This window comes from Coturnix japonica, chromosome 8 (assembly GCF_054131305.1).
Source record: "Coturnix japonica strain WE chromosome 8, WE-NBRP24, whole genome shotgun sequence".
Lineage (NCBI taxonomy): Eukaryota > Metazoa > Chordata > Aves > Galliformes > Phasianidae > Coturnix > Coturnix japonica.
This window is the reverse complement of record NC_140670.1, coordinates 13,561,639-13,587,887: the sequence shown is the minus strand read 5'-3', so window position 1 is coordinate 13,587,887 and position 26,249 is coordinate 13,561,639. Positions and strand designations below refer to the sequence as shown.

Genomic DNA, 26,249 nt, shown 5'->3' with positions numbered 1-26,249 from the left:
GTTCCTGTTATAAAACAGTTTCCTTACTCCTTAAAATTCACATGAATACACATTCAGTCAGTTTCTTATTCTCTGACTGCAGAATTTTCTTATGTAACTCAGGAAGAGCTGATGGTCCATCACTGCACTGGGATCTCCTCAGAGGCTTGGGGAGACTCCACATGGCAACATGCAGAATCATAGAATAGAAACAAGAATAGCTTTAACTTCAGATGTATTTTAAAGTATATTTTTGGCTTTTCAAAAGAGATATTGCAGAATGGGAAAGAGTTCACACAGCAATGATAATAAATAGTGTGAGAAGTGGAAAAACTCATGAATGGAGCAAGAAAACGTATGATAGCTTTATGTTAGAATAGTCAGAAAAAGGAAAAGTTGAAACAGTACTTTGTCTTCATAACAGCAGTTTAAAAAAAAAAGACGTGTGTGGGAGAGTTACTTAAACAAAAATGCGTATTTGCAGTGGGTAAATTTATGATGTTTTCATTTGAAGGGTGACTAGATTAGTTTGGTATGAAGTATCATTGGTTTCAGGAAACAAAAAAGTACCACCCAAAAAGTCAATGTTGATAAGATTTTGTGAACAGTTGATGACACAAGGGTGTTTGGAAATGCTGAGGAAACTTGTTTCAGAGTTAAAATGAAATCCTAATTTCTACATAGTCTAATTCTAAGCACACTAAGGCAATGCTTGATACAGCATGGGTAACTCTGGACTTAGATGATCCTAGTGTAGTTTTGACCCATTAATTTTAAACCTAGCTTCATTAAGGGTTGTCAGTGTTTAGTATTCCTGTGATCAGGCCTGAGTTAATTTTAGATACAGAGAATGCTGGATCTTCTGGAATGGGGGAAATGAATCATAAAGATGTTTGGAGCCTTCCTAGCCATGCCATTTCAGAATGGAATTGATTTTTGCAAGTCTCAAAGTAGGTAGTTAGGTCAATTATCTCTTTGGGAAATATGTAAATATTAATTTACTTTTCTAGGGTAAAATTAGAATTATTTTAATAATATAAAGGAAATGACTAGATAGTTCTCATCTCTGTACATCAGAGTACTTCTAAAAATGGCAAGAATAAAATATATAGAATAAATGAATAAACAAACCATGTAATAGTAATTTTAGTCATGTCCTGAATCTATCCCATTTATCTATAGTATTTAATATGGATTCTACTTGGAATGGTGTTGTACCTGTAAGGCAGTTTCATAAAGGCACTATGTTTTTTATATAACATTTTGTCCCTTTAGAAATTATCATGACGCATGTCAGGAGCTTTCACACTGAAAAAAATATGTCACATTAGCTTCCAAGTTTCTGATTGTCTAAATAACACAGTAACTCAACATACAGCTGTCTGGCATTTTGACAGTACAATAACCCATAATTCTTTCTGCCACTCAACACTTCAAGGTTAGCATTTTGTAGTTTGCTCTCAAGGAGTATTCATTTAAATTTTCAAGAGGCAAAGAGTTGAATGCTGTCTTATGCCGTTATTTTGATTTATTTTTTAATTACTTTTCTATTGTATTCTGTTGGTTGTTTTTTTTGTTTCTTTGTTTGTTTGTTTTGTTTTTTAAATCCACATATATGTGTGTGTATTTTTTTGTTTTTAAGCCTACATCTTTCCAGGAGATCATATGTTCATGTGGATCTCAGTTTTTGAGAAAATTGCAGGCAGTGAGTATTTATTGTGAGATCTTCTTATAGTAGAAGTTTATTATGCAGTATTGGAAGCATCATCTCCTCTAGTATATTGCAAGGAGCCACAAATTTGTTTAGTTGTTAACAAGTTCTTCACGGAAAAATTTGGGGTGAATCAGTAGCCTTTGGGAAGCATTGTTATCCATCCTTCAGCTTCATTAGATCTCTGACTACCCTTGAGTTTTTAATAGAAGTTTTTCAAACTCCTCAATGACAAAAACAAACAAACAAAAAAAACCATTTTTCTTATGACAGGGAATTTCTATAGAGAAAATGGGGATTAGTGAATAATGAGAAGTCCACACTGGAAATAATGTTAATTCTGTAGACTTTGTTGCAAGTAACACATTTCAAAATTGGTGCAAGTTATTCCTTATATAACTTTTCTGGTCTGCATTGATAAATATCAAATGACCTCTTACTAACTCTTTGGCAAAGAAATCTTAGATAAGAGATACTGAAACTTTTTCTCCCTCATCATGTCTCTCACTTTAAAAAGAAAAAATGAAATAGTAGTTAATGGAATTGTCAATTAAAATAGAGCCTGCTCCTCTGTATTCCTCTACTTTGTAAGTACAGATTCATGCATGGCTCAGTGAAGACATTCAAGAATAATGTGAACCATGGTGTGGCTTTTGCAAAGAGCAACGTATTGCAACCTGATGTAAACGTATCAGAACCTCAGAAGCAGCAATGCTTCAGGTGCTAAATCTCTGGCTAATTTGAGCTTAGACTTGCAATCCACAAAATGGATATTAATGATCACGCTGAGTACTAGAAAATTTTTTGCTTCATTATTAGAAAATAATTAGATTTTATATATTGCAAGTGAATGTGATACAATATAAATGTACCATGATTTTGTGATACATGGAAACCAGTACTTTTGTTATAAAAATACTTAGATATATTTCCACGCTTCTTCCCCAAAACTAGTTCTCTGGTGATAAAGAATTAAGAAAAGTTGCAGCTTTTAATGAATAATAGTAATTTAAAAAAAGCAAACTTGTGTGTTTCTCTGTATTTGTGTGCAGAGCATAAATATGTCCTGGAACTGCACAATAAAACATTAAGTGGATTTTTTTTTTTTTTTCCTTACTGCAATTGGTTTTCATATGGTTCTGAGAGGAATATAATTCAACCATGGGAAACCTGGGTAGTTTTTGAGTGCTTTAAAGCATATGCCGGCAGCATATCTGAATAAACTGGGGTGAAATTAAGAACTGTTTAAAATTCACTGTTGAGAAACAAAGCTGCCTCTATGTATGTTACTGCCAAGTTCCTCGTGAACACGCTTAAAACTCTTACACAATCACTCTTTTTTATCTTTTCTAATATTTTTTTTCCTTTAATTTCTTGAGCAGAGCTGCAGACTGGAAAACATAAGTCTTAAAAGAACTTAAGATATAACAGTATAACTTAATAAATAAAGCCTTAACTAGCATTAAAAGTAACTAAAAATGAATACTATTACAAAACGTGCCTGAATAAATAGCTAGCTGAACACATATTGGTTATATAAGGTAAAGGTGTCTGGGGGATTCTTACACAGTTCCTGCTGAAGTACTGTGTTAGCCTCTCCAGGCATAAGGCTGTGCCTATGGTTAGTGCTTTCTTCAAGAGGTAAAATCCGGTGGTGAAACATAACTGCACTTCGTGGTGGTTCCTTTCCTTGCACGCCTTTGCTTCATCTGTTTCTGTCTCTCACTGAACTCTTTTACTGCTGTTCTCAGAAGTTTTGATTCCTCTTTCTGTTGTTACTCTTTTGAACAGGATTCCTTTCCTTCTACGTATCCTCTTTATCTTCTAGGGTGCATCCTTTCTGCTTTAGGGCTTTCTGTCCTTTGGGCAAGATTTATGCATGATGGTAAAGATGCTGGTCCTCAGAATTATGTAAGTGGTTGAGACATGCTTGTGCATGTAATTGCGTGGTAGACAATAAGCTGGCTATTAGGGCAATTCTTAAGGGGGTGTGGAAGTACTACTTTACAGATAATGGATGCGCTCCTTATCAGCATGGCAGTAGAAAGTATGCAGATCCTGACTTGAGAACAAGCTCTGTTGTGGAGGTAGTCTGTAGATGAAGCCACTGGTGCTGTGCCTGGCTTCTGAAATAAGTGATGCCATAGTCATTCATTGAAATCCGTAAGAAACTGGTGTGAATGTCACAAAAAGTTGCATAGGTCTCTTTGGAGGCCTCTTGCCTTTTGGGTTTTTTATGAGACTTCTTAGACATCTCCTGTAGAAGCTCCTGGAAAAAAAAAAAAAAAAAAAAAAAATTAGCACTTTTTTAAAAAATCTGAAATCTTTTGTTTACTCTGGTGTTTTACATAACCTACTCCTTCTGTCTTTGGCTATCTCATGAAATACTTCTCAACCTATGTGACTTCTTTTAACTTTTCTGTACAATTAAAGAAATCTGTTCACACAAATAAAATCAAGAATGGGCAAATCAGCAGCTGCACATTCTGTCTACTGCTGGGACTGTAGTTTGCAAACCTAACAGGAATACTTTTATTTGAAATTTTTGTTTGGATGAGTAATGGCATGTTCCAAAGGGTAAAGCTGATGCATTTATTCAGCTCACCTGGCAAAACCTCCTATCCCATCAATATGTCATCACTACTTTGATTTCCAATACCTTTCAGGTGTTTAAAAAACCTTTGCCTACTATTCTCATACTGAGCCTATATATTAGTTAACTCTCTGAACCTGTCACATCATGTCTTGGAAAATTGATTATGATGGCAGTGACTTAGTGTTTTGTGATGCGCTTGGCTACCAAAAATAAGCTTTAAGAAATAGATGCCAAAAGCACAACAAAAATTAAGAAGGAAAACATTATACACTGTGGATTTTAAAACATATGTTTCTTAGATGCCTTTTCACTGACTAAAATTAAAAATAAGATGGAACAAAGCAAACCTTTAAGTGTGTGCCTGCATTTGCTTTTCTTAAAGTAATTGAATACAGGATTTCTTCTCTAACCCTGTTCTAGCAAGAAAACGCACTGCTTAGGTATTCATTTCAGTGGCATTGACAATACTGACAATATAATTGACCTAAAAAGTTCTGGATTTCCTGTTAATGCACTTTAGAAATGTACATCAACTACAAAAAAATCATTTCTATCTACATTTCACTTGATTTCCATTTTCAAGAAAGGAGGTTTCATCATTATTATTCTATTTGAATAGCACTGATATCTTGAGAGATGGAAGGAGACTTCTATTGTATGCAGGAGTACTTTATTTCGATATTTTCTTTGTCTGATTATACATGATAAACACACATTAGTGACATTCCGTGCATGTTTTGAAGATAAATGGGATATCTCTTTAAACCATTCCTGACACTTCCTAACCTGTGGGCTTAATGGCATATTCTTTCTTTGATTCAATAATTTGTCTGTCAAAAAAGCTGTGCTGACATTCTCGTTGTTGTGGGACTGAAATGGAAAGAAATCTCTTATCTTTAAGATAATTTTTGAAAAATCGGAGAGAACATTTTAGGATAAAAATGTTTTAAAAATGATTTCAGTTGGAAAAAAAGATGTAAGTGTTGACATTATACCAACTGCTAGATGGCAAGTGATAAAAGGAAGAATGTTATCTAAAACTGTAAGTCCCCTTGAATTAATTAGGGAATGTGTGAAATCTTAGAAATGAAGACAGTTTCTACTACTATGCCTTGCATAAGTATTAGACCTGTCAAATAACTGGTAACTTTTAAAATAATGGACTATACATGTGGCTAGGAGAATCTGGTTTACCTAACCTATGTCTGTACATGTAAGAATGTCTTTTCTCTATGTAGGACACATACAAACATGCATACACACAAGTACGTGCACTTATGTGTCTATATATGTATTGATACCTGTGTGAACACACTAGCATGCTATTTAGATTAAGAGACTTTGTACTATTTTATTTACAGAACTCACGTAAACACACACACTTCTAGGATGTCTGTGTAATGTAGAAAACAAGGGGCATGAACTCTGCATGAAACAAAAATGGTCCCTGTAAACTCCACCACTCTGATTTTCATGTAATCAAATAAAACAGGACAATATTGGAGGCAAAAGGACCAACCAGTGTCATAAGACTGTGGAAGCTGCCTTTATTTTAGAAAGTTTTCACTTGAACCTCATGAACTATTTGTGACTGTTGCCAGCTGTGCATGTTGGTTTGGGTTTCCATTTTTTGGACACAACAGACCTTACTATTCTAGTAGTTTTATACTTGCAAATCTGTGCTTATATGAAAGGTATTTTAGACAACAGTTTACACAGGCAAGTTAACTACCAGGCAGGGTTTTCTTTTTGTTGTTCTTTTCGAGGTCTGTTTTTGGCAGTGAGCGCTCCTCAGTGCTTTTTCCAGAGCTGTGTATTCCTCAGAGCTCATGTCAAATGTGCCTCCGGCTGGATGGCTGGCTAACACGGATTGATCTTGCCCAGGGTGTCTGCCTTCATTTGTCTTTCCTGATGATTAGGCTTGTCCCGTTTATATTATAATTGTGAAAGGCTGACCTGCTGACTGTAGCCTATAAGTTACAATTTGAGGCAGAAGCTCCTTGGTTCACTGTGCTTGCAAGGGCTGGAGAGCTACAATGTGTTTTGAGATGCTTGTCTCTGTGGTAGGGCATCAGAAAACCAGGTGGGATAAATACATCAGCCAACCAGCAGACCTGCTAGCATAGTATGTGGAATTGGTAGGGAAGGAGCAAAAGTGATGCAGACTTGTTGTGAATTAGAGAAAGAATAGCAGAAATTTCTGAAGTCCTCCTTCTGAAGATTCATGACAGGTGGGGTAGTCAGACTCTTACCTAACTGTGCTCAAAGGCAAAGAGGCAATATAGTTTCAATGAAGGAGATAAGTAGGTTTAATAAAAACCTTGACTTCAAATGATTTTATTCTCCAAAACAAAAAAGAAAACAAACAAAAAAATCCCCCTGCCCCCAAAATTGAAAAAGATGCAGGGGCAGTGTTTGTCTAGAGGAAAGCAGGCAATTGGAAATCAGAACACTGAACTGAACTTTATTAGGTCAGAGTTTGAAACCTGTCTACCCTGTAGATGCCACTGTTGTAAATTCTAGTTATGATGCCTTCTAAATAATCTCTGACGTGTATCGAGCGTGTTCTTTTGGTCAGTCTCAAAAGAAGAGATATCTTCTTTCTATGTTTTTACAGGTGAACGGCTGTTCCACAGTTGAGGTTAGGTCCTGGTGTCTAATCATATGATCTGTGCTATTACTGTGTTTGGAAATAATGATATTTATATAGCCAGCCTGTTGAGCTTCTTAACTCTATAAAAATAGTCCTCAGTTGTTTAGTAGCATTGTGAAGTTGTAAGATGTGCCAACCTGCTCACAATTAGTCCCTTTTTTGTACTCCATGATACATTATGTTTAAAATAGAAAGGTATATTTAGGGGAGATGTTTGTAGACATCCTAACTTTAAAGGTTAAAGGTGAGTTTTTCCAGTAGCAGTGTAGAATCTGAAAGCTCTGGCCATGTTATGAGGTTTCATTGACAAATTCTGAATTTATTCAGACTTTTGAGAAAGCACAGTGGCATATTTACGCATGCTGTGACTTTTCCTTCACAGTTCTTTTTCATCCAAATTGAATGACATCTGAGATACGAAGAGTTTGCAAAGGAGTGTTACAAATATGGTACCTAGGAAAAAGGTGTAGGTTTCTTGACAGTGGTGAAATATCTAATTCAGAGTGCTATCATGATCAATAAGCAAATGTTTACCTTTCTAAAGTCTGACACCAGAAATGTTAATCCTTATACATACACTTCAGAGTTGAGCAGGAAAATTTTCTTTTAGGTTGATATTTGGCTGAGAATATTTTATTTTATTTTTTTAATAATAGTAACCAAGGTTAGTATCAATGTAAATGTTATTCTAAGCTCATCTATTTTGACTCTTTTCAGGATGACCAAGCACTTATGTTTAGTTAGAATATGAAGTAGAAGCAGTTTCTATATTGAAGTGTTCTGGAATGGGACAAAAGCTGTTGCACTGATTCCACATTAAACCTTGGACTACTATTGCAAAAGTGTTAACAGATTCCACTGATGTGAAATGGCTTGTGGAAGGTTGACTGATCTGTCTATGCAATAGCCGACTGATGAAGTATTCAAATAAAATGATCACTTGATAGATCCCTCAAAAAAGGATTGGAGAGAGCAGAAGGAGGGGGAGCTCTACACAATAAACAAAGCAAAAGCACTCAATCCTTTTCGAAGACTTATAAATATTTAATAATCATCTGTCTATGGCCAATGTAGAAAAAGAAATCTTTAAATAGACCGCTCTAAAGGCCAAAACCTGAATTTTAAACAAGGTAGTTAGGAATGCATGTTATTCAGTATATTTTTTTCCTTGGTTGTAAAGGCAATTTCATCCTGGAGTAGGGTGTGAATCTTTCAAAATGCATCTATGATAAATGTAGGCAGATGGGGGTGTTTTTGTTTTGTTTTGTTTTGTTTTCTCATTATGTCAGTGGCACTGGAAAAATACTTTCAGCATCATTTCTTCATTTTAACTGAAGGTAAATATTGACTATTATAATAATGTACAGAAACTATATGCATATGTATGTATATAGTGTGTGAAATAATGTAATCTTTAACAACATTAACAAGTTTTTATGAACTGCATGTATTATCCACATTCTTTCTCCTTGGTCATTTTACTGAAGCCACCTGATTCAAGTGTCCCCTTGGATGAACCTCTTGTATCTCACACTAGCCAATTTCGACAGTCTAAGTGCTCAAATTGAGCCATTTTGTTCTCTGTAAAATAAACCCAGACCCATTATGCGTGATTTTTCATTCGCACACCCCTCCCCTTCTCTTCATTTTCTTCCTCCTCTTCTTACTACAGCCTCTGTGAATGTAGAGTGGCAACACTGTGAGGACCAGTGTTTTCACTCCAGGCATGTCAACTTCAATCTGCTGCGATTTGGTGTGAAATCTGTGCCATGGTGTGGGGCAGAAAGGTCAACCCCCCCATAATTGATGTTGCTTATTCATCTGCTTCCCGTGTATTTTTCTCTCCACACACTAGCCTTTGTTTGGATAAATTGTTTGAAGATTTACTGTAGTTCTTAAAGCCTGAGAAGCGGCTCCTGCTGTACAACTTCAATGTCCCCGCTAGGCAGGAGGCTCAGCTAGGATGACACATAATGGCATTTAGACAGAAAGATCTTTTCTCCCAAGACAGAACATAGAGGACATCTTCTAGCGTAACAATTAAGGCAATTTTCAGACTAATTTACTATGGAATCGCTTTGTACGCTTCTACACTGATATTTAATATGTTAATCACTATTAAAACTTAAAATATTAAAGAATGTGTAGACTTCAGCAAGTCATTGACTACATGGAAAGTGTGACAAGACAGGGATAGCAAGAAGAGAAGCTTTTAATAAATGTGATTATTTAAATTCCACTTATGCACTTTTCAGATTACTGAGGAAAACCTTCGAGGATCGTAAAGAATCTGAATGCAGTAATTTATTGTATTTTGGGTCATCACCCTTTGTTCTGCTTATGTTAGCAAATGGCTTCATTTGAGGAAGGGAAAAGAAAAGCTGTTTTAATACGCTCTGGGGAGGGGGAGGAGCTTACTGAAGATTTGAAAATCAGTTTTAGTAAATATTATATTATTAAAATTCCTTGCAACTTCAGATTTCCTGAGAACACGTATGCAAATGCTGTTTTGCCCTGTAGTGATAAATACAAGGACATATACCTACAAACTTTAAAGAACATTTGTGTCCTTGTGTCTGTAGACCTGAAGAGAGTGCATAATTTACTGAAAGAAATGCTTGAAAATAGAAGAAACATTTGCTTTTTTAGTAAAGAAGGAAAAGACTTTATCACCCAGTAATCCTGCCTGTAGATTGAATAAAATAGTTTGAAATCATTGTTTTGATTTCCATTGACTGAAGGCTAGAGTAGCTTTATTGGTTAAGCTGTTAAATCTGCTGTGGTTTAAACACTTTTTTTTTTCCTGAATCATCCTTGTTTCGATTGACCTTGAAATGCATTATCTCATCCTTTTCTTCAGAAGAAAATGTCTATCGCATCAAATCATTTGAAACTGTCTTAAACCACTGAATAAATATGCTTTACTACTATTCTTCTAATCTTTCCAAGGATAATATGGAAGTATAATCCCTGGCTATTTCTTTTGCGATCTACTAGATGGTGCTGACTCCTCTTGGTGATTCACTAAAAAGATTTTATCTGCAAGTAGTAAGCAGAGCATAAGAGGTGGAAAACAGTCTGAATACGTTTTTTATTTAGTTGTAGAATACAAATAAACGGCACCTGAAAAAAATCACCCAACATTTTCTTACCTAACATGTCAAATAACAGGGCAATTGTAAGGTGTTAGAATTCTAAAACATCATCACCTTGACCAAGAATAATGGATTAAAGAAAATCCTTTTAGAATTGAAAGCAATTGACAGTAAGATTCGAATAACTGAGGTTTTATAGACTTGCAGTTTTTCAAGCACATTTGTGGTAGCGCGTGTGCCTAAAAGGAAAGCTCTCATGCATCATACTTGTATCATCCTGTGTGTAACTCACTTCATGGACTGAAAAATCTTGCTAGCTTCTTTTTCAAGTTCAAGTAATGTTACTGCAATATATTTGTACGATTAACTCGCTTTTGCAATATCTTGTTATATGTCTGTCATAATGAGTTTATGTGAGATGTGTATGCAAAGATTCTTGTTATATAATTTGTGCATATCTTAGTATCAGCTCTGGCATTTATTTTATGGGTTTGGCACTTCTGTATATTCTTATTAGTCAGCCTTCATTTGTACTCATTCTTTAATTTAAAATGCCTGTCATTACTTGAAATCTTCTAAAATATTACATGTAATCTGTCATCTTAAAAACCACCAATGTGCATCAATAATTGAAACTTCACTTCCTTTTTATTCATTTTAAATAATACAAATGCAGACTTGGATGTAGGTGAAATTGCATTTGGAGCAACAATGAGTCTGGGATTCAAACATCAGTAAGAAAATAATTAAATGTTTCACACAATCCACCCAGTTTATTAGACAATATAACGATTAAAATATTGCTGTAAAGAGTCTGTATCACTGAAAAACAGGAATAAGGAATGTATTTTTACCTAAGTTTCATTTTGAAATTGAGGAAGAATCATATGATAACTTAGAGATCTGCAAACCAAAGTTAATTGGAACACTGCAGAAATGACCCTTATTTTAGCTTCCCAGCTACTATAGTACATACATTCCCATTCCTTATAATAGTAAGAAGAAACAAAAAACTTATTCACATCATTCTTCTTGCTAAGCTTGGAGTATTACCTTGCAGTATAAAGATAATTTCCTCTCCTTTCTTCATTTAGAGTTGGTTGGAAAACCTAAAATCATAGTATCTCTTTACAGGGAAGTATGCTTTTCTTTCTGGGTGAAGGAACGATATTTGAATTTACTTAGGATTTACTTCTAGCGGAATGGCAGCTATAATGTAGGAACAACTGCTTCTTGTACACTTTTGGAGATATATTATAGGGGAGCTAAGCTATCTGATGACCTAGATAGGTGTTTTGCCAGGGCTTTCTTTGCTTGTATTTTGGAGCAGACTGGATTAATGGGAGAATTAGAAATGTAAAGCATATTAAAGTTTGGATGACTGGGTTTTCTGGTGAGTAGCCTTGCCAAAACCCTGTAGTGCTCCAGGACTAAAAAGAACATATTTCATGTTCATTTCCGTGCTTTTTTATTATACGTTTCTACTCACCTTTTCTGTATGCAACTAATGAATGTTAATGTATTGAACATATTTCTTTGATTTCAGTCTAACAAGTGTTGAAAAGAAAAATTCTAATTTTGTGACAAGATTCTTTATTGATATGAGACATTCATTTAGCAGCTTTTTAATTTAAAAAAAAAAAATTGTATATAATTATATGGGACTAGAAACTTGTCTTGTAGTTAGAATACAGAACAAATATGGAGATTAGCTTTAGTCCTAGATTGTGAGGTTTTAACACTCACAGTAGTAAATATACTTCTGGCATTATTGTTAATATCTATCTATCAGTGGTCCAAACCATGTCTGTTCCTGTATTCTTTTTAGCAGTGTTAGATTAATTCACTATGAGATGGGTTTGCTGCCTTACGTGTATCTGTGTCCATCTCATACTGCTAGTAGCAAGGCATGTTTGTGATTCTTTCATAGTAGGATTAGTTATGTTTGTTTAAGTGGAGTTGAATTTGGTGTTGAAAAGTGCCAGACTGACATCTCATGAAGATAAGCTCTTGAGTCTCTACAAAGCAGGGAACAGGCTTGTTTTGCTTTACTGCTGGATCGCAGCCCTGATATTGGACCTATTGCTCTTAATAATTAGGCGAGTTCAGTCTCCAAGTGCATTTTGAATTATTTTTACTTTACATCTGATGGCAAAAGTAACAGATAAATTTGCTTAGAATTATCCTTCTCACTGGCAGCTGGACTAAGGCTACAAAATGGGCGTTCACTTTGTCCATCAGTCAAAAGTATACATCTCTAAATAAAACCTTACAAATTCCTACCAAAATGGAAAAAAAGAAAAAGTGAAAACAACAACAACAAAAAAACCCTTCTAGCCTTTTCACTTAACGTAAAAACTCATACAATAGTAACTTATGAAAAAGACTCTTGAATTATTTTGTATGTGTGATATAGTTATATTGACTATATTGTATTAATCTTGGCTGCTGTAGTCCCAAAAGGTAGTGTCCATCTGTGTTTGCTTGTTAGCTTTTTTTTTTTTTTCCCCTTCAAAAACTCTCACCATGAATGAGTTTGGTAAATATTCAGTCTTGACTTCAACTTGCATTGCAGTGTCATCAATTATGACAGACTGCTGCCTCTTCTCTCCACTCTTCATCTTTTTCCTGTCAAAACGCACCCTTTGGCAGAATATTTTTCAAGGGCTAAATGTGAGTCTAAGGGAGTCACTGTCAAGGTATTTTTCATAATTCCAAAAATATTTTTCTCTCCCTCTTGTTTATAATTACCCCTTGGAAACTTCAAATTGAAATGTTTCTTTACTGGTTTTTCATCACATGCAGACTGTACTCAGGTGTCAGGGAAGATGTAAGGGTTAACATAAATGCAATTTTAACCTTTGGGGTGGGGAAGAACTATGTAGAAGACTTACAGTGCAGTGTATATAATGTATTCTCCCCTCACACCTCCACTTCCATGACCACTTGATTTTAAAACATGATTTTATGGGTACCAAAAATTAGTTTGATATACCTTTTTTGGGAAGACTTTTCTTCCCATCTTTCCCCTATCTGTTGAAAAAATTCTCATGTATGATAGATGAATAACGAAACCAAAGGCCACAGTCTGGAAAGAGTCAAAACTGAATGCATAAGGAAGCCGGTGATATTCTTTGTCCTTTTTCCTTGTTTATCTGATGCCTTGGGATCTAAATGCATCCTCAGTTATCTAAAAAACTTGTAGCCAAAACGTTTACTCACCAGGAAGTCTATCAAATATTTTCATTTTACTTTTTTGGATCTATTTAGTAAATATTGAGATAGTTTAATTTCACCCATCTCTGAAGCATTACACATAGCATTCGCATTCCTTCTTTTGCTATAATATGTATGTTAACATTGCCTCCTGTGCATCATCCAAGATTATGGATTTTCTTTTCCAAAAAGTTTCATCTCTAATTTTTTTTCTCATGAGAAAAATTCAGCTATTGAGAAAAAGGTTTCACTGATGAACATGTAAATAGTTTGTACATGCAAAACCAAGAATAAACAAGAAAGGCTCAAATGAAAAAATTGACACGGAAATGTGGCAGATTATAATTTTAATGGCAGTCTAATTATTTTGTACATTGTGATGATATTCCAACTTTGACTCTGTTCAGGTTGAAGTTATTTCTCCTTTCTACACAGCAGTCTTCTCTATTTTTTATTTTCAAGTGAAATCTCATCCCTCATAGAGTACTAATTTCATAAGATAAGGGGTCCAGAAACTGTCGTGATTGTGTTGGTAATGCTGATCTTGCCTTAAAGTCACTAGTTATTTTGCTACTAGGTGAGAATTTGGCAAGTTGTTTCCATCAGTTTGAATTAATGTCACCTTCTCTGTAATAAGGTAGAATGTTGTTCTGGGATATGAAAATATACATATAAACATGTATGCTCACTGCTTCTTCATTAAATACAATTTTCCTTTGTGATTTGGTCCAAATTAAAATTTCTTATAAATTTAAGAATTTGTAAATTAATTGGAATATAAGAAGTTGATACTTGCTAAACATTAAAACCTGTATTAAGATATGTTGAGTGTAGAAGTAGCTGTGATGTTTCTAAAGGCTTCTCTGTCGGAAAAGATGACATGAATGTGTTTTCCTGACTTACACAACTGCCCAGATTTGGCAGAGGGTTCCGCATGATGTTTTACCCTTGTGTGCTTTAGAACGGTGGTATGGAATTCCCTTAATTCATGTTATTTCAGCAGTAATAGCCTGATGTTTTAAGCAATAGGTATCCAGCATTGTGGCTCAACTAGGCTGCACTGAGTAAAGAGGGCCCACATAAAAATGTCAAGTAGGTAATGTACATAGGAAACACAATATTTATTTATTTATTTATTTATTTATTTATTTATTTATTTATTCATTGTTGGAACATTATATGTCTGCTTAATAACAAAAAAATATGTCTCCAAAAGCATGAAAGTGTAGTTAGGTTAAAACATTGTTGTTAGTAATCATGACATTTTACTTGCTGAGTGTCACAAATGCATGCAATGCACATGAGTTTTGATTCAAATGAACACGTCTGGTGGGCCCATGTGGTAGAGTTAGCCCTGTACTGCACCTTCTCCTCTGCAGCATTTTGCTGTCTCCTACTCAGTCTGCACTTATGCTGCATGCAGTCAACTCATGAAGAATGTCACTGAAAATCACATAATAATGTTAAAAGTGGGTCAGCATTACTAGCATCCAGGGTTGCATTTTGGACACACTTGTTTTAAGGCAGTGGTGACTATGCACTAAGATGAGTGGAACAATTGCATTAGATGATTCTGAAATTAATACAACTGTTGTGGGGTTTTGTTTGTTTGCTTGGTTGGTTTTTGCTTTCTTAATGTAGAGTTTTGAATCCATACAAAATTATTTGGTAGACTTATTTCCATGCCTGAAAGGATTATCCAAGTTCCTGCTTTAGATCTATTGGATATTTTGCATGCATAGAGGAGGAGTATGGCCTGCTGGTTAAAACAGGGAACTACCAGGATACCAACGTGTGCATTTTCTGGCCCTGCCATGTAATTTCCATATGACCTTGGGCAAGATATGTCAGATGAAACTTACTTCACAGGGGCATAATAGAGCTGAATTGATGAGATTGTAGGGCTTTTAGATCCCCTTGCGGAAAGCTACGCAAAAAGATATTACTGCCATAGCAGAATACTCGTGAAAGTAAAGTAGAAGAGCTGGCATGATTAGGAGACAATTTATTGACTTTCTGGCTATTTAAAAACTTTTCTAACTTTCTTGAGATATGAAAAGTTGAGGCACTGTTGGTTTGTTTCTATCCTTGATATGCATGTGCAGCTCCCATTAGTGCCAGCAGGAGCCTTGTGCTTGCATCACGAGAGGAGAATAGACCCCTGTGCATGTAATGATAACTTAGATAGCCTCTTGTGGCTCTGTGTATGATTTCTGATCTATTGTGCCAGAGATACTACAGCATGAGAGAGAGCTGCTGTCAATTTCAATAGGAAGTGGGAACTTTAAGAGCTTGAGAACTGTCCTCTTTTTTGAATAGCACTTTTGCTGCATGAAGTGTAATTTATTTTTATCACAGCAGGCATAAAGCTTCCAGGTTTTCATAAAGAAAAATGATCTGTATAGTGCCCATGTTGATTGAGCGATCATTTGAAAACCTGTAAATTCAAAACATAGCCCTTTCTCAATGCAAAGCATTGTTCCTTTTTGCTGCTGCTTTTAAGTTTTTTAATCACAGACTTTGATTAGTACTTCAGGCATACTATAAAGCCATGTTTTAATCTCAGTAATTGTTTTTCCAGCCTGTAACAGGTCACATTATTTAATTATAGTAACAAAACTTTTTCAGACAGGACTTTCTGTGCTTTTGAAATCTTTAAAGGAAGTACTCCCTAGACTATATTTGAAAGTAGCAAATGTGAATGAATGATTAAATTCAGGTAAGTAAAAGGAGGGAAGGATGGAAGAAGGGGGGAAGAAAAAGAAATTGTTTGTATCTTGCCCAATACACAAACACTGAAAAAGAAAAGAAAACAAAGCAGGACCTCTTGTTAGTCCTACAAGTTGTCAGTTTGATTAGTGAGCAGTTGCCTCATTCTTTTCTGAGAAAACACTACATCTTTAAATGAAGTTCATTCTTAAATGTAGAAACCCCTGCATTGTGTCTATTCGTGCATAATTGGACTGTCTTTTAATACAAGCAGAGGCACTTGTTTCTGAATATAAACCCTGCACCTCAACAGGTCAGGGAGATAGTAAAAACCTGTTGTTTGGCTTTGTCTTGGGGAATAATGGAGTCACTAATCTACTTGATCTCTGGGAGTCAGATAAAGAAGAAAGTGAACGATGCATACATTTCAAAGATGGAAGGCACTTGTAAAAGCAATTTCTTTGGAGGAAAAAAAGTAGAGCAAAGGCTGTTGGAAACCTTTTAATTAGTACTAATTACCTCAGCAGAAAACGTTGGAGGCTTGAAAGGATTTGTGTCAGCAAGTGAAAGATCAAAGATTGCGGCGCTCGCATTTTAATCTGTTGGCTATAAAAACGAATAAGGGGGTGGTAATGGGGCCCATGAGAATGACAACCCAGGTGGTGCAGGCCTTAATCCCTTCTTTACTGTGAGTGCCCGAGGCCTAGTTCCAATTACATAACAAGATGATTTAATTTTTACTTTAACTTTTAACAAAAATTAAGTTTATTTTAACCTTCAGTAAGGACAAGACAAGGTTTCCAGACAAAATCCTGTCAATTTATTTCTTTCAATGCTTTAAGTCCAAGCCTTTACTTAGCCACTTTTCCTAGGTGGCTCAAGATGCTGTGTACCAGGCTGTGGGGCAGCAAAAGTGCTTTGATGTGGTCTCTGCAAATAGGGAGGTGCTGGCAATTGGTGGCCCCTGTGATGGCTTGGAGGTACAGGAATGTGAGGACTGAAACTTGCTGCTTCTGTTTATTTTGTGGGTTTTCTTGTTGTTGTTTTTTAAACTAACTGCCCAATTGCGTCAGTAAAAACGAGTTCCTACGCATGTGTGCTCTGATGCTGCACTTCTCTGTTTTCTTTCAAAACACTCTGGCTGTGTTCGCATTAGCATGCGTGAAGTAAATTGCGTCTTTATTTCCGTGGGTCGAGCAAATTATGTGCACCTCAGAAATCTAATTGTCATTGGATTCCTCTATTGGCAAAGAGTGAGCATATGGCTTAGTCTGAAGATATGCTGATGACTACAGTGTAGACTTCAAATGGATAAATTCAGGAATCTCCAGTGTTTCCACAAGGCAAGGCCCAACCGTTCCTTTGAGGGAAAGGGGGATGCATTTTGAAGTAGCGTCAGGTTTATGGTTCAACTCATGCAGAGTTGCTGTCTGCATGCTGGGAAAAGGTAGAAGTTGTTTATTTATTTATTAACTTGATTTGTACTATTGCTTACCCTCTGAGGATTTGAGTACAGTAAGTTGCAATCACTTGTGCATTTGTTTTTATAGGCAATAGGATTGAAAATCTGAAGACAGTGGCAACATAAATAACCAGTGCTCTCTTCTGTGCCACATTAAATTTTTTTTTTTTTTCACTTGGCATTTACTCAGCAACTAAAGCTTCAAATAAACTGCTTTTATCTATAAAGTTTATAGAATTTTTTGTTGTTTTATATTCAAAATATGTTAACTTAAATGTGTATGGAAATTAGATAATTGCTCGATAATGTATATAATAGCTCATACTCAGCCATTAGCCTATTCTGCCTGCAATTCAGCCTTTGGCTTCTGTTTCTTATAGTCTTCATTTTTATTCTAATATGACAGAAACTGCTGTTGATTTTAAAGTAATGTTATTTAGAATGAACACTTCGGCTTTCTCAGTTGTCTCTGTATATGTTGGCATGACGCTAAAGCATGAAAGAAAGTGGATTTCAAATTTCAGTTTTGTCTTCCTTTTGTTTGTCTTTTAAGTAGGGTTTGTCTCTTCATTGGAATGGGAAAGTAACAACCCTGTTTTTGAACTTCTTTTCAAGGCAATATGGAAGGTTAACACTAGCTTATTTCAGCATGTTTTTTTGTTTGTTTGTTTGTTTGGTTTTTTTTTTTTTTCTATCCAAGCACTCCATCACCCTTTGAAGCTGCTCTGAAGGACCCAAGCAAACTGCTACTGGTTCTTCTGATGCTTCAGGAGATTTTAGGATGGTCTTCATGCTCTGTAAGGTGACTGTGGGGCTTTCTGTATTGCTCTCTGGTGTGAAGCATGCTTGAATAAGTATAGGCAATTGTGGAAATTCAGTGTGGTCATAACATCTATGTTTTGCTAGTCACCTGTCATCTTCTATCAGATATCCAGTTCTGTGCTTTTAAAAGGTGGGGAGTTTGCTGGATTATACTTTCCCATTCAGATTTTATTTAATCTTAGTGATTTGGGAAGGAGAAAAAAAATATATATATGAAAAAAACTACCTTAGATTCTCTAGTCTGTTCTCTTGGACTATAAGACTGTTTACTGCTCTCTTTCACCGCCAACAATTTATTTGGTTCAGTTTTAAATACACTTGCTCTGTCACAATGCAGTGCCAGTGCAATGATGAGAGGATGAAATCTGGAATTTTTTTTGTGACGTTTATGTTCTTATCTCTTTATGACCTATGGGTTGAAAGTATTGTTGGTTATCTACCATGTACATTTCTAAGAAATGTTATTTGTTCACAATGTAGAGAATGACAATTTTTGTCTTTCTAGAGGCTGAATTCTTGATTGGTATTTTGACCAAATGCATTTAACTATTAAATAGTTTATGCTTCCATTCCTGAAGTAATGTGTAAATATTACTCACTATATAGCGTAGTATGCACAGTGGGAAAATAATAAAAAGAAAAAAATAAAATGCATGTTAAAAATAAACTAACGTTCATTATTTTGACTGTGATTTTGCTGCTTACAGATGTAAACACTTGCTTGTGTAAACAGTTTTAATGCATGTTACAGTTGTTGTTTAATTGAAGTGTTAAACCAACGGATTTCCAACAATTTGACTAGAGAGTATTAATGAACAGTTTATATTAAGGCATTGTAAAAAAAAAAAATAATAATAATAAAAAAAATTAAGATGAGACAAAGATATAAGCACATGATAATTTCTAAGTTTGAACTTTCATATAAATCTTTGCAAGACTGCCATAAGGTCCAGTTGCAAAGAAAGTTGTAGAAAGACTCCTTAGCAGTAATCATACAACAGAGTTTGATTGAGTCCAGTGTGTGGTAATGATTCCCAAAAGTCACGGGGTGTTTCCTTGCTTTCTGCTCTTTGCAAGAGTGATTTATGAGTTTACAAGTTCCTTCCCAAACTTCATAATTGCCTCAACAGTTCCCCAGATGGACTGTATCCAAGTTGGTATAAAACAGTACTCCTTGCAGCTGGGCCTTCTAATTCATCTTGAGTTAGATACAGTACTCCTTGTTCTTATTGTCTTTATTTAGATTTGCTGCATCTCTAGTAACACTGTACCCTTTTAAATAGTACTGCCTTCCTTTCAAACACCAGATATGCCTGAGAGGAAAACAAACATATTGGTAAGACTTAAACACAAGGTTTTAGTGTTAGGAGAGGAAACAAGGATAAATACAAAACTCAATCTTAGGATATACTTAGCACCTTTCCAATTGCTCAGTCAGTCTTTTCTCAGATTCCTGAAATGGCATCCAGAAGGTGCTGCTTCAGGTCCAGGTATTTCAGTAATGCATCTCCTCAGTCCTGATCTTGGTTCTGATTAAGTGCTCACTTGCAGTCCTTGGAGTTTAAACTAGAACCTTTGGTGATCATAGTTGGAAACTGCTGTGATTCTGTCTCTGTTTTGCATCTAGTGAGCAGCACCTCCTTGCCCTGAGAACAACTATTTTCTCTTTCTTTCCAAGAATGTCAGAATAACTAGATTCATCCCACCCCAGCTAGGCTTGCTCATCTGAATGGGATTCATACCTTCCTGCTAACTATTATGTAAGACACCTACATGAATTTCATGATCTCTGGTAAGCTGGTTGCTTTCTAGAAAGATATTAAACAGGATATAATGTTAACACAGATGATGTACCCTGTAACAAAGTTATTTTGTTTAAACAAGCCCATGAAGATGTGTTTCCCTTCTTATGGCTTGGCAAGTAGAAACTTGCAACACCAGAATAGTGTACATTGAACAGACATCAGGGGAAAGAAAAAACAGTCTCTAGCTTGTATATACTTGTACTTTAGAATAAGGCACATCTGTATGGAAGATGTGTGGCTTAGTGGTTAGGTAGTCTCCTTGAAAGGATTCTAGGTACTCTTATTTGGTTCAGTCATGCACATATATTGTGTGCTTTTATCCTAAGTTTTATGGATCTAATAATCTGTTTACTACCTTTTGGGGCTTAAGTGCTAGTTACAATAAGGAAATCTTTTACAAATAATGCTTTGAATGCAAAAAGAAACAGAGAAGATTAAAGATGAAAATTTGCATTACACTTGGAGATCGCTAAAACATCTAAACAGGTTAAATTACCTGAATTGTTATTAGGTGCCCAAATGATTTGATCTTTTTTGAGGCATTACACTCGCAGCTTTTTCTTTCAAGGTCTGTAAGAACTGTTGTTTGTTTCCTCATAGCATTTTAAAACAGAAGTGCTCTAATTTCAAAACCAGAAACATAGATTTCCAGTGCAAACGCCTGTTCCAGCATACAGCCTAAACCTCAAATGGTGAACAGCAACCCTTTTTGCCATTCATGGACATTTTTTGGACTGATAATTTGCCATTAACTTGTAAAGTATGTTGAGTACTTAATATTTAATTATTTTTTATTTATCGAGAATGCTGATGAATGGAGCATCTAGAAAGCGAATATTAAAAGTTGTTTTGTGATTTATTAAGTTCAGAAACTTGTGCAAACATATTTGCTGGTGTAATTGATGAAATGCTTTTTTTTTTTTTTTTTTTTTTTTTTTAAGTTAGAGTGCTTTAGATGGTAATTCGATTACTGATTTTTGTTCAAGAAAGCAAAACAAAACAACAAATGTGTCTCATGTCAGTACTTTAAATATTCATGAAAATATTTCAGATACATAAACTTAAGGATACCTGGGAGTATTCGTGGTCAGCAAATACATGTAAACTGGAACATACATTTGCTTTTAATATGTTGTTGTTCTTATCTGCAGTTAACATTTTGAAATCTTTGTTAATATTGACAGCTGGAATATTTTTAGTGTTCTTTTCCTCCTTCTCCTTTCTTACAAATTTCTTGAAAAAATTGCAAAGAAAAATTCAGCTACTTTATCTTATTTTGCTGTGCAGCCCTAGAGTGTTCTGATGATCCTGGATAAGCTGGTGTGGCCTTTAGGGAGACACACATCAAATGTAGGCAGACAGCTCCTGTGTCTGGTAACAAAGACTGAGGAGGTCAAAACTATCCCAACAGGCCTGAGCAGGTCAGTTAGAGGCAAATGTTGGAAATAAAATTTGGTGGGGAGGGGAGTAAGAGGCCTGGGTCAAGTCCTGTTCAAAAAGTCAGCTTTGTCAAAAGCTTCAGTCACATTCTTACCTACAGGCAACCTCTGCTGATCCCAACTCATTAATCGAACTGGAGAGCCGTCTTGACCCTGGCTCCTTCCCTTTGAAGTGTGGTGTCCTCTGCAGCATGAGGAAATAATTTGCTGCCTGATTCAATGAGCCATCAGTAGAGCCAGCAGACCTAATGACATGTGAGAATATTAACCTCCTACCACGAAGAGCTGTGAATCTTGAGAGGCAGTCTATAATTCACCCAGCACTCCTGAGCCTTCCCTTTCTGTCTTGTTCTTGCACTCACTTTCTCACTCACAGGGAGAGGGAGAAGAGACCCTCTTGTCGTAAAACTTTATTTTCTTCAGTAGTGGGAGCCTTTCTGTGCAGCTTGATAATGAGTTGCTTTCCTTTTGCAGCTGGATAAAATTTATATTGAAAACTAGACATCCATCTTACAGTAATTTCTGTTTAAATTATGATACAGGCTACAAAAGTGACACTGATGAGGGGGGTTATCTGAATACTTTAAAAAAAAAAAAAGTACAGGATTTTGTGTTACCTTATTTATTTTTCATCAGCAAAGGAAAATAATAAGAACAGGCAAACCTAACAAGAATGCATAACGTTGACAGAACAGTCCTGTATAACATATTTCCTAGCTGCTCTTAGTCAAGAGGATCTTTCTGCAATTTCCCCCTTTTTTCTTACTTTTTCTTTTCCTTTCCTATTTAAAGGGGAAAAACAGTTCTACCTGTACAAGTACTGTGTGTTACATGCACACAGAAGGGTGTATTCTTGCTCTTCGCATCTTTAACAAAGGAATAGATCTTTGGCATAATCCTGCTGCTTCAGAAGTCAGAACTAGTTTTTCTCTTGTTGATTCCTTCAGCTTTTTTAGTCACAAATTCTAGTATAATTTTCTGGTAAGCTTCAGAAAGTGAGCTACCGCTGTTCATGTGGGTAAATAATGAGAAAGGAAAAGCGGAAATGGCCCTGTGTGTGAATGCTTCTCCCCATGAAAATGATGGTGATTACCAGACTACTGTATATCCATAAGTGTACACATATAGAGTAAAATATCACTGTAGAATCTTGTTGCTTCTTTGGTGAGTTTTGTTTTTAAAGCTCTTTATTTCTTTTTGTAGTGCTGGTTGGTGACACAGAAGTTCAGGTTGTGGGTACAGAGGGGCATAGTATCAACTGGAATCTTGTCTGCAGGTCTAGCAAATACTGGACCAAAAGGACTAGACCAGCAACTTAGTACTACCTGTGCTAGAAAAGTTTGTAGTTTGCTTGTTTAATTTGTTTTGCAGTAGCCATACTGGCAATTTTTTTGTAATTAATAGAAATGTAGTTTGCAAAAACAAATGGAATTCTGGGGAGTTCATATGCAGATCTCTATGGTTTTCAGTTATCGTAAAGATATTTTTTAACATCAGTAGGTTCAGTATTATGCCCATTAACAATTCTCTGCTATCATGCTTAAGCAGTCTATTAGTCGTTCTCACCTCTTAGAGCTGGTCACAAGGGCCAGTCCCCTTGCCTCCCTCTGCTTCATCTTTTTTATTAAGTTTATTAAAACTAGTCAGATTATACTTTCTTATGGCACAGGCTGTGCTTGGTCCATTCATTATGGTTTCTTATCTTGGCAGGCAATCTGAATTGAACGGCAGCTAGTCCATTATGCACATATGAAGCCCATCACTCCTCCAGCAATGGCCAATTCATCAAACATTTATCTTTTGCCCTCTGAGCAGTGCGTCAATTTGCTTGTCAATCCTCAGCCTTGGTTGTTGTGGAAGATGGGAGAAAAATTACTTTCTTTCCCCCCTTCTCACTAAACACAAGTAGTTGAAATGGGCTTTACTCTACTCACTCTACAGGCTTGTTACTCCCCCTCTCTGTGCAAAAAGAGGAGCGGTCAGGTTACTGTCTGAATTGCAGAGTGACAGATTGATCCAAGATACAGAACAGCTTTCATTATGGCACTGCCTTTGCACTTGAATTTGCTCATATTTCCATGATAATACTGTTTTTATAAGATTCTCAACTTAATATATGGAGTTAAGAAGAGCTTTTAAAAATAAATGCCTTTAGTATCTTTTTATTTATTTTTTTTAGCAGGTATGTTTATGTTTTGTACAGCCTGATTTGTTCTTTTGCTGTTTCCAGTCATTAATGCTTGTTTGAATTCTTCTGATTTCAGGAAATGGAAGTGCTTTATTTATTTGTTTGTATGTTTGTTTTAAATTCAGTTTTGAAGCCATTTGTTTATTATAACTGAATTCCATGTTAAAACTGGGGGAAAACATGAAGCAAGAGATGTGTTCACATCCAAAGCTTTTCTTCCATCTCCTCCTTGCTGTTCATCAATAATACCTCCAGGAAATTTTAGTAGAATGTACTTATTGTGTACCTGTATGCTTATATTCGTATTTAAGACTTGCCAAGTGAGACTGTGCCCCTCTCCGGGAGTATTCAAGGCCAGGGTGGATGGGGCTTTGAGCAGCCTGGTCTAGAGGGAAGTGACCCTGCATATAGCAGAGGAGTTCAAACGATATGATCTTAAAGGTCCCTTCCAGCCCAAACCATTCTATGATTCTAAAGGGACACACACTCAACTGTAGGGACTTCATTCCAGTATGCCCTTCGATATAATATGATTGCACTCTGTTGCTAGCTCTATGCTAGGTAATTTTCAGTTGTGTTTTACAAATTGTTTTTTGTTACTTGATACTTGCTCGATCATTAGATGACTAAGAGCTCATTTTTTGATCCATTTTGTATTATTTTGAAATATTTTGTATAGCTTATGTGAAAACTGTCTTGCCGCAGGCTATATTTTTACAATGATTGTCATTTTATTTAAATTTACTCAAAATTGTAGCAGTAATATAATGTAAAATCTTCGTATGTTTAATCCAAAAGATGTAATAGAGAAGAGTTGAGCAAAGAAAAGCTTAACATTAAAGATATAGCTTAAACTCTATTATTCAGCTATCCTCTTGTGTAGATTGTATTAAATACAAAGTGAAACCTGAGACTTTAATTAGTAGAAAAAGAATCTCATCCCAGTAAGTGTGGTTACTTACCTAGACCAGAAAAATAATATATCTGTTTTTTAACCAGAGTCCTGGTAGGAGAGAATGGTGTTAATGTTAAAGATCTGAATGGTTGACTCATGGTTTTGAGAGCTACTGAAAACTGTAATTATGGCTTGTAGCTAATTCACTAGGTTATAAAATACAGCCTTATGGGACATAGCTGTGATAGCTTATTTTACCTTAATGCTGTAAATTTTTCTAATTGCATTGCAAGACTTTAGACGAATAGGCAATGTTCATCCCATCTCAGTGTATGTACCTCTCTGACTCTTGTCTGAAGATTTGTACTGCATGACCTTCTGGAAATGCCCATCTGTTGTCACTGGCTCCTAGGGGTTACAAATAACTCGACCTCTACAGATATGCGTCACTATTTTTCAGATAATTCCATTGTTTGAAATTTCCTCCTTCTCTTTTTAAAAAACTAGATTCTGCATTTCTGTTTTAGAATTAGTAAAACAACAACAACAACAAAAACAAACACAAATGTTTGAAAATGTAAATTGTGAACTCTTAATATTTAGAATTTAGAAAGTCAGATTATCTATTTTTGTCCATCTATATGTTGACTCTGTTGTTTGTATATTCTTTGAGGTTTCAGGATGGGTTGTAGCTTGTGAGAGTTGAGTATTTTGGGTTGTTTTTGTTGTGGTAGTGGTGGTTTTGTAAGCAGTGAAATTTTCTGCATATGACTTGAAGTAAGTTGATAAAAACAGCTGAAGATTCTGGATTTACTTGAATTCCTATCATTTATATGTGCCTACATAGCTTTAGTTTGATTGTTCTGCAAGATGTTTCCATGTCTATCTTTTTCTCTAATAAGATATCTCAGATAGTTTTGTGGTAGCAGCATATGAGGGATGGATATTTATTTTATTGTACGTTTGAGAGTTGAATATGACCTTCAGTATGAAAAGACACAGAGACTAATTGTAGATGTGATTAATCATCTTTTCTTATGGAGATCTTTTGTCAGAATGCTGGAAATTGATTGACTGGAAGTGATGCAAAGTGCAACTTCTAAATGTCTTGTGAAATGCTAACTTTCCCTCTGATATTAGACAAAACTAAATACTTCATGTTTTGGTAACACTGGGAAGCTTTTTGTGCACTGGGCCAAATTATGTGATTTATATAGTCTAAATTTGCTTTTGGCTTCCGCTAGAAGGCCAGCATGCAGGTACTTAATGTTTCAAAACATTGGCTTGATGGCGAGCTGATGTATAGAATAGAAAACATATTTGCTCTCTGAAATGAGCAAACCAGCCTGATAAAATCAGTCCTTGGAGTTTTGGGGTTCTTTATTTTCTCTACTTTTTAAAAACTTCTTTTTCCCCTTTGGTCCAGAAATCACATAAGAACTGTCTGTTATGTCATCCTTTCTGTTTCAATTTGGATGTATTATCCAGCTGCTCTGTTTTCTTTAAAACAAGCTATTTAGTTTTCTGTACTTGCATGGGAGAAGTGTGCTTAGAACTGAGCCTCAAAAGAGATTTGAGAGTAGAGAGTTGAGTGAGACCTCAGTCCAAGTCAGTCTTAGGAAGTTAAGCTTGAACAGAGATCAGAACAAGTAAAACTGAAATTATGTTTTGCATTCCCA

General features: G+C 35.6%; 1 protein-coding gene across 5 annotated transcripts in view; it reads left to right on the top strand.

The window, feature by feature from the left end:
• The window catches only part of LRMDA (leucine rich melanocyte differentiation associated), a 628,583-nt gene that overhangs the window by 321,576 nt on the left and 280,758 nt on the right, over window positions 1–26,249 (top strand). The window contains exon 3 of one of the 5 annotated variants that reach the window (XM_085554241.1): window positions 18,122–18,223. The exons of the other annotated variants lie outside the window; for them this stretch is intronic. Coding sequence (XP_085410367.1) covers window positions 18,122–18,223 — 102 coding nt within the window. The remainder of the gene's footprint in view (window positions 1–18,121; window positions 18,224–26,249) is intronic. 5 annotated transcript variants of the gene reach the window in all.